We start from the raw sequence: 17,592 nt of genomic DNA on the forward strand, positions 1-17,592 counted from the left end.
ATCCCATATATGTTTATCAAACAAGCTTAGCTGACCGAATCAGCAAAAAACGTCTGACTCGACTCGGTCAAACGTATATCAAACGGAGCCTAAGTATTGACCTTAACTTGCTTAACGTAAGGAACAGGAACTATGAACTTTTTTGTACATGTGGTGATCCCCTGGATAAAGATCAAATAGTGCCTGATTTCCACCGATCATGATCAAGGATCAGAGAGTGTATTTATATGGTGTTATGGAAACCAAAATCATAATTCCACAATTATGACCAAGGCAAAACAAAATCTAAAATCTTTTTCCTCCAAAAACTAAAACCATTTGTTAGTTTTGGTACAAATGGAAGTACAATGCTTTATACAATCAACCACACGGAAGTGTAATGCTTTATACAAATTTGGGAGTTGGATGGTTGATTCAGATTGCTTGTAATGAAAACTCATAAGAATTTATGTTGTAAAGAAAGAAAAAAAGTGGAAGAGTTTCATACCATTTTCAGTTTTTTGCAACACAATATCCTCTTCTGACCATTGAAAAAAGAACTTCACAGATAATGTAACAAAACATTATGCTCTTCAATAGCTGATCTTTTTGTTCAATCCCACCAAACATTTCATCAAGCACCTTATATGCATCTGTATCATGCAGTTGCTATCAAATCAACAAATCACAAAACTATTTGTAACATATAAACAAAACAATCAACAGGGTTTTAGAGAAGAAGAGTCGACCCTACCAGGGATTGAAATAAGAAACTGTGAAACTGAAAATACTAAACTAAAAACCTAATTGATTTAGTTACATGAGCTACAATTCAATAGTTCTGAGGTATAACTTCAAATCGATTAAACAAAAATTGCAATTCAAATTTCATAAAACTCTCTAACATCGTTGAGTGAAGCGAGTATGGAGAGAGGCGGCGGAGGTGCACATTCTAATAAAGAGTTTTCGAGTTTCTCTTCTTTGATTTGTTTCCTAAAACGATGGATTGTATTTGGGAAGGAGGGTTTTCATCAGTGAGAGCAAGAGGAAGTGGGATATGATGGGAGAGCTCGCCAATTTGAAGAAAGGGAATGCAAGGGAAACGATAGAGGGGAAGCAAGGGATGTCGATAATGGAGTGGAAGTAGGAGCGGTGGTTTACCGAGTTGACCCTCGTCTTCAACCTAGAAGTGACCTCAGAGAAGTAGAGTTGAGAAACGTAAGAATAGGAGGCAATAGAGGTGGGTGAGGGGCGGAGGCGTGGCTGGCAGGCGGAGGCCCCTTGTCCATTTAAGAAGACGAAGATGAAAAAGGAAACGATGAAGGACGGAAGCGAAGGTAGAGGAGAACAAGGCGGGCTTTCTATTTTTGGGGATTTCTGTAAACACTAGCTACTAAGGAGGAAGAAGACGCCGTGTTAGCTTAAAAAATATATAAAGACGGCTAATTTTAAGACACGTAGAAATGTGTGTCGTAAATCCTTCAAATTGTATAATAAATGATATTTTTTGACACCAAATCTTGCTTGTCATAAATTCAGTGTGCGTCATAATTCTCATGTCATTAAAGGCATTTATTCTAGTAGTGTGTGTGTGTACACATATGTGTGTGTGTGTCTGGTACAAATATATATATATATATATATATATATATATATATATATATATATATATATATATATATATATATATATATATATATATATATATATATAGTGAAGGAAGAATTAATTAATTAAAGTTATTGGTATTTTGGACTTGTAATGTAGCGCCAAAAATTCAAGCCAATTTAAAACTTTTTAAAACATTTAAAACCATTAAGTTATTACAGTTTACTTTCAAAATAATTTAAACATCAGAGTATCCCCAGAATCAATCATGAAAATGTAAGGAGGTGCACGATCACGCCTTCGCATTCCCGCGATCATCAGAATACCTGAAACAATAATCGATAAATATAAGCTCGAAGGCTTAGTGAGTTACCCCCAAAATACCAACGCCATACAATCATAATCATATCATATAACATATAAGCAAACAGAATGCATAATGAGCCATCAGTCTGACTGGACCGAATCCCGGTTCTTAGTCTATCTGGACCGCTCTCCGAGCCTTCGGCACGTCTGGACCGCCCTCCTCGGGGCCTTCAGCCTATCCGGACCGCTCTCCGAGCCTTCGGCCTGACTAGATTTGCCAGGCCTGGGCCTGCAGTCTAGCCGGTCCGCCCAGGGTGTCTTGGCCTACTGCACACAGCAGGACCTGCCTCAACCCTTTCCCCAAACCAACAAACATGTGCACATACATATAAACAAGTAAACATGCAGATCTAACAGATCACTAACATGGCAACCATCATATAACCAGGATACCGATCTAACCGATCTCTAGCATAGCAACCATCCTAAACCAGGATGAAATCTAGCATAGCGATAACATAACAACCATCCTAAGCCAGGATGTAATCTAACATAGCAACCATCCTAAACCAGGATGAAATCTAGCATAGCAATAACATAGCAACCATCCTAAACGAGGATGAAATCTAACATAGCAGTAACATAACGACCATCCTAACCCAGGATGTATATCATAAAGGGTTGGCCTTGGTGCCGTAGACCCTGTTGATATAGTGAGGATAACTCACCTGACACTGCTGAAGTCCCGCGGATGAAACTCCAGTTGCTGGTTGACAGCTTCCCAAACTGTCAACATCAAACAATACCCAATTAGTAATTGGGTTCCAATACCTAAGACCAACTCACACTCCAAAAGCCCAAAAGTCAAGTAATGGGCCAAAGCCCAATATATGGCCCAATATCACATAATCATAAAGGCTCAATTATGGCCCATCAATGGCCCAATTTTCCAAATTGGGCCCAAGACTCTCACATGGGCCTTATCCTAAAACCCATATAATTATTTAGTCCATTTGCTTATTCTTGGAAGTCCATTAATAGTCCAATCACCAAACCCAATGGAAAGGCCCAACTCAAGGCCCAAGTGAAATTAGGGTTTCCACATGAAATGACGATTAGGGTTAAGTGTTTCTTACTTAACCCATTAAGCCTTAATCCATTAAGTCATAAATCATATGGTGTAGTTGGGCTTAATACACAATCCAATCCCCCACGGCCCAAAAGTGGGTCCAAATAAGTCTAAGGCCCAAATACTCACAATTAGGGTTTTCTAAACCCTAATTAGGGTTTTTCACCCCAAACATGGCCTAATAGGCCCAAAACTAATCCTTAAGCCCATTAGGGTTTCATTAAGTCAATTAGGGTTTGCTGGTGGGGCACCACCCACTACCACCTCGGGTAGTGGTGCTCAACGGCGACTCACGGCGGCGGCCACCACCTTACGGTGGTGGTTATTATTATTTTTCCATTATTCAATGCTAATTACAGTTACAACGCTTTTAATCCAAAAATAAACACACACACACATACACTAACTACTCTATCACACACACACAACCACCCTAGTGGTGGCCGGCGGCAGCCACCACCGTGAGGTGGTGGCGGTGGCCTTTCTTGATTTTCCAGCCACATCATACACACACAAGCCCTAAAATCAACACACACGACATTGATTTGTGAGATGCACCCCAGCCACCCACTTGGTGGCTCACGGCGGCGGCAGAAGGAGGTTGGATACCGGCAGGCGGTGCTTCACGATGACAGCTACCCCCGGTGGTGCACAGTGAAGGCAGTAGGAGCACCATCGGCGACAGCAGCGACTCTCACGGCAGCAGCAACAGCGGACGGCGGGACAGGCCTTCTCTGGGGGCAACAGATGGCGCTCATGACGTCGAACACCCCAAGGACAGAATTGCGAGTCAAGGTGGTCTAACCGAGAGGTCCTGGCCTTTCGCGACCAGCTCTTCTTCATTCACAGCTCACCCTTCGTTCTCGGGGTTTTCTCCGGCCATACACGACATGACAGGCGGCATCAGCAGGCGGAGATGAGAGCTGTCGAACTCGGTGATGCCATCGGCGGTTGAGGGGCTTCTATGGTTATGGTGGCGATCAGAGGTGAAGAAGGAGGGTGGGGAAATGGCGACCGATGCCTAGGGGTTGGAGGCTGCAACACATGCCTTAGGGTTAGGGTTTCACTAGCTATATACCCGACGCCTCCAAAGCTCATTCCCCATAATAACACAACTATCCCCTCTTCCATAAAACCTTTTCAAAATAGTCCACATATTTACCTATTACACCTTTAATCTTAGAATTCTTTTCATAATAAATCCAACAGTTACTAAACGGCCCCTCCCTTATAATTTATTTTCTAAAGAAGTCCATATATTACCATTAAGCCCTAATCTCTTCAAATTAAGTCCTAATCTTACCAAACATGCCTTGACTTTTAAAAATCTTTACGAAATAAATCCTGAATTTACACTTTAACCCTCGAAAGTCCAAATTATATCATTTGGCTCCCCGAAACCACTCTCCGCTAAATATTATTGGTTTTAGGGCCATTATAAATTAATATAAATTATAAATTTACCTTTTGGGGTTCCGGTTTTATTATTTAATTACTCTATTTCAAACAGGATGTTACATGTAAGTTTGTTGTATCTTTGACATGTTGATAACGTTACTTATTGAGGTTATATGTAAGACGATTCAACGACTTTTTATTTAATGTAGTGACCTTGGAGGTAAATAAACATATATATTAATACCTACTTTTTACGTTGAATGACAATAATAATATCAATATGCAGAGTGTTTGGTACATTCACACCTTATGTAATGACGATGATTAAGAGAAGGATAAACAAGTCTATATCATGGGAGGAAACACGCATATAGAAGAACATCTTTTATGTACAAGATTATATAAGGAGTTGTGTAGTAGATATCGACGACATCACTTGTACATGTGGTAAATGTGGAAAATGGTGAAGTTATCGTATAGCTTATAGGCACGTGATATCGACATTGTGAAATGTTTTTTCCGATAATCACAATTTTGTTCATATTTCCAGAACTTATGTAGTGTATCGATTGAGTTGCAAATCGAACATCAACATTGCTTCCTCCACCGCCTCCATCTCAATTACTTTCTTTTGTTCAACCATTAGTTCAATTAACAAATTAATGAACCTTGATTAACTACATCAAAGTTTAATTGAAAAAAGTGGATTTTTTTAACCTAAACATTGTAAAACATAAAACGTACCAGTTACCTTTTATAAATCACGTTTTTTATTAAGAAATTCCATTGGATCGTATCGATTAACTATCTGAATCAATATAATTTTAAAAAAACAACAATATCGTTTTTATTCGTGAATTGAAAGAGGAGTTTAAAGAAATTGAATATGTAAAAAACAGAGCTTTATGTTCTTGATTCAACTCATTTATGTGATCGATCAAACCAAAATCGATATAATTAAATGAAACTTACATGTGCGTATGAGTAATTGTAGAATCCAGAATCAATCACAATTTACGTTGTGTTTGATTGATGAATGAAGGGAACGACGAAGAGTAAACTCGCACCAATAACGTCCCTTTTCAGTCCCATTTTCTTTCATTGTAACCCTGGTCATTTTATGGTTTAGCCAAGGTAAGCCAGCCCAATTAATTTATTTTATGCAACGCACTTCATTTTTTATTTGACAGAATTACCCTTAATGAACACGATTAGATGAGAATTGTCCTCGCAGTCCTCACCGGATCCAGACCCTATATATATATATATATATATATATATATATATATATATATATATATATATATATATATATATATATATATATATATATATATATATGTAAAGAGAGAGAGAGAGAGAGAGAAATAAGTTCAAATAAAAACAGTAAATAGTGTGAAAACGTAAAAACACTATGTTTATGTTATTATTCTGCAATGAATGTTGTATATGTGTATTGTTGAAGTAATTCTAATATGAATATTAACGTTTGATTATTCATATATTCATTAGAATGTTATTATTCTATTATAAATTTATGTATGTGCATTTCTGTAATAAATTCTAATTTTAGTTTTAACATGTGACTATTTATTTCTTCACTGTTGAATAATGACATAAAGTTGTGGATACAAAATTCATTGCAGAATAATAACATAAAAATAGTGATTTTACGTTTTCACACTATTTACAATTTTTATTTTAACTATATATATATATATATATATATATATATATATATATATATATATATATATATATATATATTCATAATAAAAGACTCCCTAAACCGCCACGTGGCACCTTTATACACCACCTTCTTGCCACGTGTCATTACCACAACTGTGTTTAGCCTGCTTTTCCAGCCCATTCCATGAAGTCAAAACTCAGCATCATCAACTCCTATTAATCAACAAATCAGTTTTAAGATCTTATTCCCGCTATAGGACCTCCAGCTACTATCAATCTATCCCTGGTAAGCGATTTCCTAATTTTTTGGGGTTACTATCAATTGCACCCCATTATTTTAGTTAACTACTTTGTCAATTTAATGTATTCCATGAAAATATAATCTTCTCAATTTTAAATCAATCGATTCATATATGTAACTACATTTCCTGGTCTTCCTATCCTCTAAAAATGGTATCTACTTCTATTCATGAGACTCAGTTGTGAAATCTTGGCTCCCCAAATCTCACTTCTTTCTATATATTTGGGGTTTTGATATTGATTTGGAGTAGTAATTGAACATGCAGAGTGTTAGGGAAGAAGCGGGACCAGACCAAAGACAATTATGAAGCTTTTGTTTTATGTTTTTTTTATTCTTAATGACCGTAAATTGCTCATATTTGTTTATTTAGGAAAATTCTCATTTTTTTGTAGAGCATACCAAGTAAGATATAATTTCCACTGCTTACTCTTGCTATTCAGATACACAGCTTCTACCAATGATTATCCTCACCGGTTTTTGTGGATGTGATTGTTATTTTCAACTAAGAAAGTCATTGGTAAGGTTTCTCTCTAATGCTCAACTACTAATCTGTAATCGATCATCCCTCAAATGTTATCAGACCTTTTAATCTATTCAATTTTACAGTTTATGTATGCTTATCCTCTAAATTTGTCGCACAACCATCACCGGTAAATTGGAAGTCCTCATGGAATTCGCCAAAATAGAGAGCTTAATCATCTACTCTGTATCACGTTTTCAACATATTTCCGATATGGACTTCATCTTGATGCTACCGAGTTTTGTAACCCACCCTATAATGACTATTGAGGTGCATCTTATCTGTCATTTGTGCTTATTTTGATTAGCTCTTTCATTAATTTTTGTTAAATCTATTTGTTATGATGGGCATTTCATTTTTTAGAAAAATACTAAAATCGACTCCTTGATTTCATACTTGGTAATAGTTTTATATTTTCCCATGTTGTTGAAATTTTGTACTCAAATTGAAAACGATGTTTGAGTAGTTGTTTTTCTCTAGCTATACACCGCATGCTTCATTTAATTTTATAATAACCTCAAACATAGATTTCAATGGATTACAAATACATGAAGAACGAATGTATCTGTCATCATCATGAAGAGTACATTGGGCCTTAGTCGATTACAAGTTAGTATACCTTATGATTTCAATGTCATCTTCGTCATCTACACTGCTCATTCCTGCATTGCTTATTGATTTTATAAATTGTACACTGCTTGAGAAGTTCCACCAAATAATCTTGCATATTCTTTATTGATTTTATAATTTTGTAAGTTTGTTTATTTGTGCCTATTACTATGTTTCTTTAGAACATCAATCATATTAAACAAAAATATAAAAAGAAGGAAATTTGTTGGGTAATTTTGATGATTAAATGGGTTATGGGTATGGATTTTTGGTTGATTTATTTATTGTTTGAATAAAGGATATTTAACTAAGTCTAGAGTAGCTGAAAGCTGGTATATTTAGTCATTTAAATATGTCCTATTCTCTAGGAGTAGTGGATAGGTTCTAGGTTGTTTTTGATTATTTTCGTTGGGTATGTGAGGCAATTTATAGTCTTTTTGTTTTCTAAATATCAGTGCAGCTTTTTGGAGTTACAAAATACTTTCTTCCTCTATCCTTTTTTCATCATAATCACACAGCAAAAGTTTTGTTTTACATTGTTGTTTGTTGTTGTGAAGTGTGTATAGAGGGCTAACTCCAACAAAATGAACATTTATAGTTTACACACACTTCTTCAAGGTCCAAAACTTCATTCCCATTGTGCTTTTGAAAACATTCCTTGCCACGCTGTCATGACTAAGGATTTCTTTCAATCTCGCCCTAAACCACTGAAGAAGAGGTGATTACATATTTACATTTTATATTTATTATTTATGTTTCTGGAAGTTTATGTGTGTTTATGATAATCTGAATGGCAATATATGTATGTTTCTTAATGTTTCCTTAAGGTATGTCTTTATAAAATTCTAAAGTTTCTATATGTTCCTAACAATCTAGTGTGTGTGTGTGTATATATATATATATATATATATATATATATATATATATATATATAAAATTTCTAAGATTTTATTGCCTCTAACTCTCTGCCTTTCTATGACTTTTAGTTGGTTTGTAACAAGTTGTTATGGTGGAGGTGATTATATTTTCTAGAGGAAATTGTGACTTGACAAATACAAGTTCTAATATAGTGATGTAGTAATTTTCATGTATTATAAGGGAATTCATATCTTTTCCACAGACAACCAAGAGAAAAGTACATGTCTCATCTTCTTCCTTTTGTGTGTGGCATAAAAAGATTTACAATAGTCACAATCATAGTTGAAATAATTAGTAATAAAAAACTGAAAATAGGATGATGCAATAAAAATCAATGAAGGTTGGATGCTATGCTCCTATTTGAAAGCAATTGTTATTCGTTTAACTTGATAATATCAAGATACATATCGGTTAATTATTATTTACTCAAGTGAGGACTCGATAAAAGAAATTTTGCAAGCAAATGATATGAGGGATGGGGTATAACTTTTTTTCATCTGCACTTTCAAATATCAAAAAGTTTTACTTTGAGTTATACTTTTTCAGATCACCATAACAATCAGCACCAAACGACAGTGAAACTCCACACCAGGTCATACTTCAAAATGCTATAATTCTTATTAAAATGAGTCGTTTTTAATTATGTTTAATCGGTAAATTTAAATGAAATAGAAAAAAAGGAAATGTTATGAATGGTTTCTATGTGAATTGCGCCAAATATCATTTTTACTTTCATTGTAATGTCATTCATATCATTCGACTTTCATTTCACTGCTCATTATAGCGTTTTTTTTTCATTTTGTTTCAATCGTAGCATTCAACTCTCATGTTAGTATCGTTATAGTAATTTACTTTCATTTTTCCTTAAATTATAGAATTTAAAATTCATTTTTAATATCGATTATATCATTTTTTTCAATTATAGAATTCAACTATCTTTTTGATGTCGATTATAACATTTTACTTTTTTTTTTCAATTATAGCATTCAAATTTCATTTTGATGTCATCCAACTCTTTCATCTGAAACAAGCATGGAACAAATCTTTAAAAACGTCATTTTCGACTTTTGTAGATGTAGAGAAAAAAGTTACGTTTTATTGCTACATTTGACTTCTGCCTATTAAACACTTAAAGTGCATTGCCTTATTTCGATTTCCTCTCATAAATACCGACCATTTTTTTTTTACTTTTACAAAAAAGAAAAAATTGAAGCTTATTGCAATTTTTTACTTTTGCAATCTTGGGTGCAACATAGGTGAGGAGTGGTGAAGAATACCTCATTACGAAAGGTGAGGTGCTACTGCATAAATGAAATGGTTGGATTTTTAGAAGAAAAAGAAATGTGTGTGGTGTATGTAAGTGTGTATGATGAATGTGTGTATTGTATGTATTTGTTTGATTATAAGAAGTGTGAATCTCATATATTTTTTTTTGGATCCATTGTACATTCCTTCTTTCTACCATAGACCTTAAAAAACTGAAATAGTAGTTGTTATTTTTTTTCAAAGATGTTGCTTTTTTTACAATAATAATTTATACTGAAATCTATTAAAAACTAAAATAATAATAAATAAAAATAAGAAGTTTGGTTCTATTTTATGATAGAATATGCGAGAAACTATGTTTTTGACCCTGTAGAGAATATCAAAACTGTGTTTGCTAAAGGTTTACAACTATTTTGTCTGAAGTGAGTATCTTTTACTGTGAATTTGTCATTCAGGACATATCTAAGTAGAAGTTTTGTGTGGATTTAAGCACATTAACTGTTGGAGACATTTGGTTGTATGAAGACTTCGAGTGCTTCTCTCTCCAATAACAAAATGGTAAATTATTAAATGTTGGACAGATTTGCCCTTCATATTCTTTTTTTGGATAAAAATGAGATTTCATGTTACAAAATGTCTTAGGAAGTCGAAAATGTTTATGTATGTTTGAAAGCATATAATTCATCTTAACTTTTTGTGGAGTGGATGTTAGATAATTATGGGACCACATCATATATATGTAATGTTATCATTAAATATAGTTATTATGGTAAGAATATAAATTGTTGATTGACCGATTTATAGAATATTTACTTTCCTTGTGGGTTAAGTTTCCAGTTTGACTCAAGATCCCCAAGATCCTTTCCATCTCTCACATTAGGGTATATCTTCATCTATATATACAAGTGATGATGAGCAAATCGAGACACACGAAATACACATGTAAATTCGTTTAGGGTTTGCTGAGGGATTTTAGAGAAAGCTCTTGAGATCAACTGGAAATCTCAACCCTAGTTCTTCAGATCTAAAGATCATAATGAAATCAGGTATATAATCGTTCTTTAATGTTTAAGTTTTCTTTTAATCAGATTTGAGATTAAAGATCCAAAGTTTATGCTTCCGCATTTATGTTTTGGTTATCAAAATATCCAACAATTGGTATCAGAAGCGTATTTGTATTTGTTAAAAGAATTTTATGTTGGTTTAAGATCTTTGATATTGGTATTCAATTACAACCAAAGAGTTAATATTTGTATTTTTCTTAATGATCAGTTAAGTAATTGCTTAAGTGGAAGTTATGAATTTTTATTCTCATACGTACACTTAAACACATATTTGTTTAATTGATTTTGTAATTGACTATAACAAGTCAAGATTTAATAATTTGGTTTGATTTCGGATGATCGGTTGTATTGAAGGATTTATTGTTTGAATAAATAAAGGTTTAATTATTTTTCAGGCAACTTAAGGTTATGTATAATAAACCAAATTTGGAAGTCATTTTTTTTAACCCTATATATTTTGATTCGACCTTCCTGTGATTTTTTTTTTTTGTGATATTGAATTTTTTAAAATAAACTAATAGATTTCTTTTATTGGTTTATATAAGGAATTGATCAAATAGACTTTATGATTTCCTTTTATTTTTCGTGAATTCAACCACTGCATTTCAAAATGTTGGGATTAAATATTTTTGAGTTGACAATGAAATTGAATTTCATTTTGAGTATAAAATAAGATGAACTTCGAATTTTCTTTTTATTTTCATTTGCAATTTAATTTAAGTCTCGCAAACGTTGTATGAAACCATTTTATTAAATTGGTTAGTTTAATATGGTCAGCTTGTATGATAATGTTTTTCATTGTATTATCAAATTTTGGTTTCATGAAAACATGTGATAGCGTTTATGGAAATTTATAAACGTATTTTGGATTATTGATAAATTTCATTTATGACATATTATTTATTTTAATGGTAAATTAATTGACACAATATATCGCCAAAGTGATCTCTTTTGTGAAAAATTAATTTACAAATAACTTAAAATTTATGGTTTGTGTTTATTAAAGCGGATATTAATCGACCCAAATGTAGGTTAATATTTGGCCGAATAAACACATGTTTGATGATAAATATGCGGCAATTTTTAAGTTACATGTCTTTAACAAGTTGTCAATTCTTATTATCAAAATTTATAGTTTATGTGTTTATTAATGCGGGTATTAGTCGGCCTAAAGGTAGACTGATATTTGGCCGAATAAACATATATGTGGTGATAAACATGTGGCGATTTTTTGGTTCCATGTGATTAATAAGTCAATCCAAAGAGGGGTTTATTAATTGGCATGATTTATTGTCAATGTTTATTATTAATTTTTATAGTTTTTGTGTTTGTTAATTAGCTGACCAAAATATTGGTTGATACTTGGTTGGATAAACACATATATGGTTATAAACATATGACAATTATTTTGGTTTCATGTGATTAATAAATCAATCCAAAGAAGGGCTTGTTAACTGATATGATTTATTGTCAGTGTTTATCACTAAAACAAGGATATCTCTTGCAAGTTAGTATTATTGTCCAAAGACTTGATATTAATGTTGTGTTGATACCTTGTAAAGATGTCATAAATTGAATTTATTGATTACGGTTTATGGATTAATGATCATAAAAATAGATTTGTTTATGTTCTGAAAACAACAAATTTGAATTATGGTATTATATCTGCTAATATTGATCACATTTATGATTCACGTACTCAATGAGATTAATTTTAAGGAATGGAATGATGACATTATTTTAGTTCTCAATTGCATGGATATTGACCTTGCATTATGGATAGAGCAACATTCATTGAGGATGTTTAGTTTGGGGGAGAAACAAGGTTAAAACATTGTCCTTAAGGAGGAACCAATCTTGATTCATATTATTGTTTTCGATAGTATGCAGATTATGAATCAGTCATTGACAATGTTATTCAATCTCCTATCCTGAATAAACAAACTCAACAACCTCAACTTTGGATATCCTATGCGTGGTACCACATTTTTCATCAATTTGTTATCTCTTTTGATTTTGAGGTAAATACAGTAAATGATTTTGTGTATTACAGATTAAGTGGGAGTAAATTTATATTTCAGGTTTTGGGCAGATATCTATGCAACCCAAGTTTGGATCATAAGCAGCCAAATGGATTTTGAGATATCTATATATAACAAAAGGTTATACGCTCAAATATAGGAAATCAGATGCTTTAGAGATCATTTTTATTAGGAATTTGATTTTATTAGATGCCAAAATGGTTTCCGATCCATATCGAGATACTTTTATATTATAGCATGATGATCCATTTCATGGAATAGACTTTGGTATCTTCTTCCATAATGGCAGCATAATTTTTAGCATGGAATATGGTTGCGAAAATTTGTCACGAGGCTACACATTATTGGTATTGAAAGACCACTAAAGTTGTGATAATAAGTCAGTAATGTTATATTCTAACAATAGAGGTTCTATTAAGTCAAAGCATATTGACATCAAGTTTCCTTCTGTTAACAAAATAGTGCAAAATGGAAATATATATATATATATATATATATATATATATATATATATATATATATATATATATATATATATATATATAGCACATATTAACAAACTCCATGAAAGCGGATCCGCTCATAAAGGGATTAGTTGCCTAGGTCTTTCATGAGCATGCTACACACGTTGGTGTGATATTTGGTTTTAGTGGAAGTTTTATGGTGCTTTATGTTTTGTTTAAGAACAATTATGTTTTTCTGTACAGAATTAAGAATTCGGTTAACTCCATTATTAGTTGCACTTATTTGAAGTTGGATCTCACTTCAATCTAAAGAAGAACTCGTTGGAAATCTATTTAGATTTTAAAACCACACATTATGATTAATCTATGTCGTTAGTTATATATGTATATGTGACCATTGATAGGTTTAGTTACATAAATTGTAACGAATACCGCTTTGATCCTATACTATTATGATTAGTGGACGAGATTGTTTAAGGGTACCAATATTATGATAACATTCATTAAATGATACATTTATATATTCATGGTCCAGTTGGAGATTGTTAGATAATTAATGGGACCACATCATATATATGTAATGTTATCATTAAATCTAGTTATTATGGTAAGAATATAAATTGTTGACGGACCGATTTATAGAATATTTACTTTCCTTGTGGTTTGAGTTCCCAGTTTGACTCAAGATCCCTTCCATCTCTCACATTAGGGTATATCTTCATTTATATATACATGTGATGAGGAACAGATCAAGACACAAAAAATACACATGTAAATTCGTTTAGCGTTTGTTGAGGGATTTTAGAGAGAGCTCTTGAAATCAACTGGAAAACATAACCCTAGTTCTTCAGATCCGAAAATCATAATGAAATCAGGTATATAATCGTTCTTTAATGTTTAAGTTTCCTTTTAATCAGGTTCGAGATTAAAGATCCAAAGTTTATACTTCCGTGTTTATGTTTTGGTTATCAAAATATCCAACAGTAGAACCCATTTTGTGTGAGATTTTTATAGGCTACTAACGAAAAATACATGATAATTAATTCATAACAAGCAAGTTTTTATATAGCCTTATTGTTATCATGTTACATATGTTGTTATTATTATATAAGAAATGCCAACAAGTGGTAATCAATGATGGATATAAGATGCTAACAAACACCGGCAAAATTGGGAAGTGCTTTAAAAGTAGAGAAAGATGGTGTTGAAGATGAATACAAACCGGACATAAAGAACATTGTTCATATCTTTAAAAAACATGGCAAAATTAATTTAAACTAACAATTATACAGTTACAGACAATACATCTAAGTTTCTTAAAAGTGTTTGCAAATGTGTTATTATTTTTCAGGTCTATTAAATTTCAAAGTGGTTTTAACCTACCCCGTGTAGTACACGGGTTACAACCTAGCATATATATATATATATATATATATATATATATATATATATATATATATATATATATATAGTGGCGAATCTAGAACAAAATATCATGTGGTTCCCAAATTAAGTGAAACCGATAAAAAAAATCAACAACACTTGTGGGGGGTCGGGTCATGTACAATTTAAAGAAATATAACTGAACAATATATATATATATATATATATATATATATATATATATATATATATATATATATATATATATATATATATATATATATATATATAGTGGCGAATCTAGAATAAAATATCACGTGGTTCCCAAATTAAGTGAAACCGATAAAAAAAAAATCAACAACACTTGTGGGGGGTCTGGTCGTGTACAATTTAAAGAAATATAACTGAAAAAACCGATCAGGCACCGCCGATTAAATTTTTTAAAAAACTGACTGAATTATAACTGAAAAAACCGAACGATTTAATGAAAACCTAGTTGATTATTAGTGCATTGATACTTTATTGTTTGATAAAAACTATATATTATATTTAACAGCACAACTGCCCCTTGTACCTTTTTTTCTCTTTTTAAAATGGTTTTTTAAAACATTTTTTTAAATACAAACTCAATGTAGGTCATTTACTTTTTCTAAGGTAGTTCCTAATTTTGTGGTATATATATTATAAATGAAATTGAATTTTTAGGTAGTTCCTAGGACCTACCTTCTTCTTTACTAGATACGCCCATATATATATATATATATATATATATATATATATATATATATATATATATATATATATATATATATATATATATATATATATATATATGTAGTCCGGATCCGATAGGAACCATGAGAACAATTCTCCATCACCCAATTTCATCAATGGCACAAACGTCAAACACAATTACTAGTTCATGACGCGTTAGCATTCGACGCAAGTCAGTGGAACGTAATACGGACTCTAGGGAATAATCATGTGCGACGAACATCCATGGAACGTCAATTAAATGGGTTTTTCTTATCTTTTTCCCTTTTCTAAAAAAATTTTAAAAAAAAAATATATATTTAAAAGAAAATTCGATTAGAGGCATATATACTCGGTTTTGCTGTTTTTATAATTTTTCGCTTTTTTTAAAGCTTTTAGGATCAACATATGCTCAACTTTTTAGTTTTTTTTTACGTGTTTTTTGTTTTATATATTTTTTTGTTTTTTTTTGTTTTTATTTATTTTCTTTAACATTTATACTACGCATTTGAGGTTTCTTGTGTTTCTTTTTGTTTTTTTTAATTTTCTATCAAAATTTTTTTAATTAAATATCAGTTCGAGTTTTTGATATTTAACAATTATAGAAAGTTTTGAATGATAACTATATTATGCATCATACTATTTTGGATCATATTATTTTTGGATCATAAAAATTTGAATCATATCTTTTTGGATCATAAAATTTTGGATCATATTATTTTGGATCATAAAAATATGGATCATATCATTTTGTATCATAGTAATTTGGATCATCTCATTTATGAATCATCTGATTTTGGGTCATGATATATTGAATTAAATAAAGTTTTTGTTCAATACAACATTTAGATCATTATATTTTATGAATGTAGATTACCTTAATCTGATTACAGCTTAAATGTATATTAGTATGTTATTGTATTTTTTTACTTGTTTCCCTTAATCTACTTAATTAAGAATATCGGACATTGGGCCTTGTTGACAGCCTTCACTTTTAATCTTTATTAAGAATATGGGTTGAACCCAAGAAACCGGAAAACCGCCAAAACCGACTTCAGAACCCAAGAAACTGAACCGACTAGAAACCGACCCTATTGGGTTTTGAAAACCACCAACCGACCATTTTCGGTTTGGGTTCAGTTTTGGGTCCAAAACCAACTCAAACCAACCCATGCACGACCCTAATGAATATATTTCGAATTGAACTCTCTCCGATCATATTCATGATAAAGGCATGATAAGTTGGTTATCATCGAAGCATTGTTTACGAGGAACTGCGGAATCTGCTACTGTACTTTCGTATCTTCATTCGGCCACATCGACCCTTATGATTCATCGAGACGTGAAGTCCGCAAATATATTATTAGACAAAAAAGTACACCACAAAGATCGCGGATTTTGGGGCGTCAAGATTAGTACCAATAGATCAAACACAAGTAACAATGCCCGTTCAAGGGATATTGGGGTACTTAGATCCTCAGCACTTCCAAACAAGTCAATTAACCGAGAAGAGTGGTGTTTATAGCTTTGGAGTTATGTTGGTTGAACTTTTAACCGGGAAAAAGTCATTGTGTATGGACAGAAGTGGGGAAGAAAGGAATTTAGTGACGTATTTTATAGTGTCATTAAAAAAGAAACGATTATTTCAAATTCTTGAGCCTACAGTTGTAAAGGAAGGAACACTAGATCAACTTCAAGAAATTTATGAGCTTGTGAAAAGATGTGTTAATCTTACTGATGAGAGGCCTACGCAGAAAGAAGTGGCAATTCAACTTGAAGGTTTATGGAAGTTTACTTAACATCCATGGGCAAGTCGACATGGGGCTGAAGAGAACATGGACTTGTTAATGTAGGGTTCAAAGTGTTCCATGGATTATGGCAATGGGCCCCCTTGCTGAAGTGTAGGTTAAAAGTCCAAGACTTGTCTTATTCCCTATATATTGTCATGTATTATTCATAATTAGGGTCAAGAGTGAGGAAAAATGTAGCCACCAAACATAATGAGGTTTCTTAGGTAGAGTTAGATTCTTTAGTCTATTCTTATAGTGTAATTTATTCCTCATGTTCATGAATAAATCGTTTGATCATTCGACATATCTTCATAATTGTGTTTGTTCTTATTTTCCGCGTTTTGTTCTTCAAATCGTTCTTAGGGTTTTGACC

The 17,592-nt window shown here is 32.3% G+C and overlaps 1 protein-coding gene across 1 annotated transcript; it reads left to right on the forward strand.

The window, feature by feature from the left end:
* Positions 1–16,871: 16,871 nt before the first annotated feature.
* Positions 16,872–17,228, forward strand: LOC145131141 (Protein kinase superfamily protein). The gene has a single exon (XM_079065871.1). The coding sequence runs from the start codon at positions 16,872–16,874 to the stop codon at positions 17,226–17,228; it is 357 nt and encodes a 118-aa protein (XP_078921997.1).
* Positions 17,229–17,592: the final 364 nt, after the last annotated feature.

The sequence above is a fragment of the Lactuca virosa genome, chromosome 8 (genome assembly GCF_052849685.1).
Source record: "Lactuca virosa cultivar CGN04683 chromosome 8, Lactuca_virosa_CGN04683_v6, whole genome shotgun sequence".
Taxonomy (NCBI): Eukaryota; Viridiplantae; Streptophyta; class Magnoliopsida; order Asterales; family Asteraceae; genus Lactuca; species Lactuca virosa.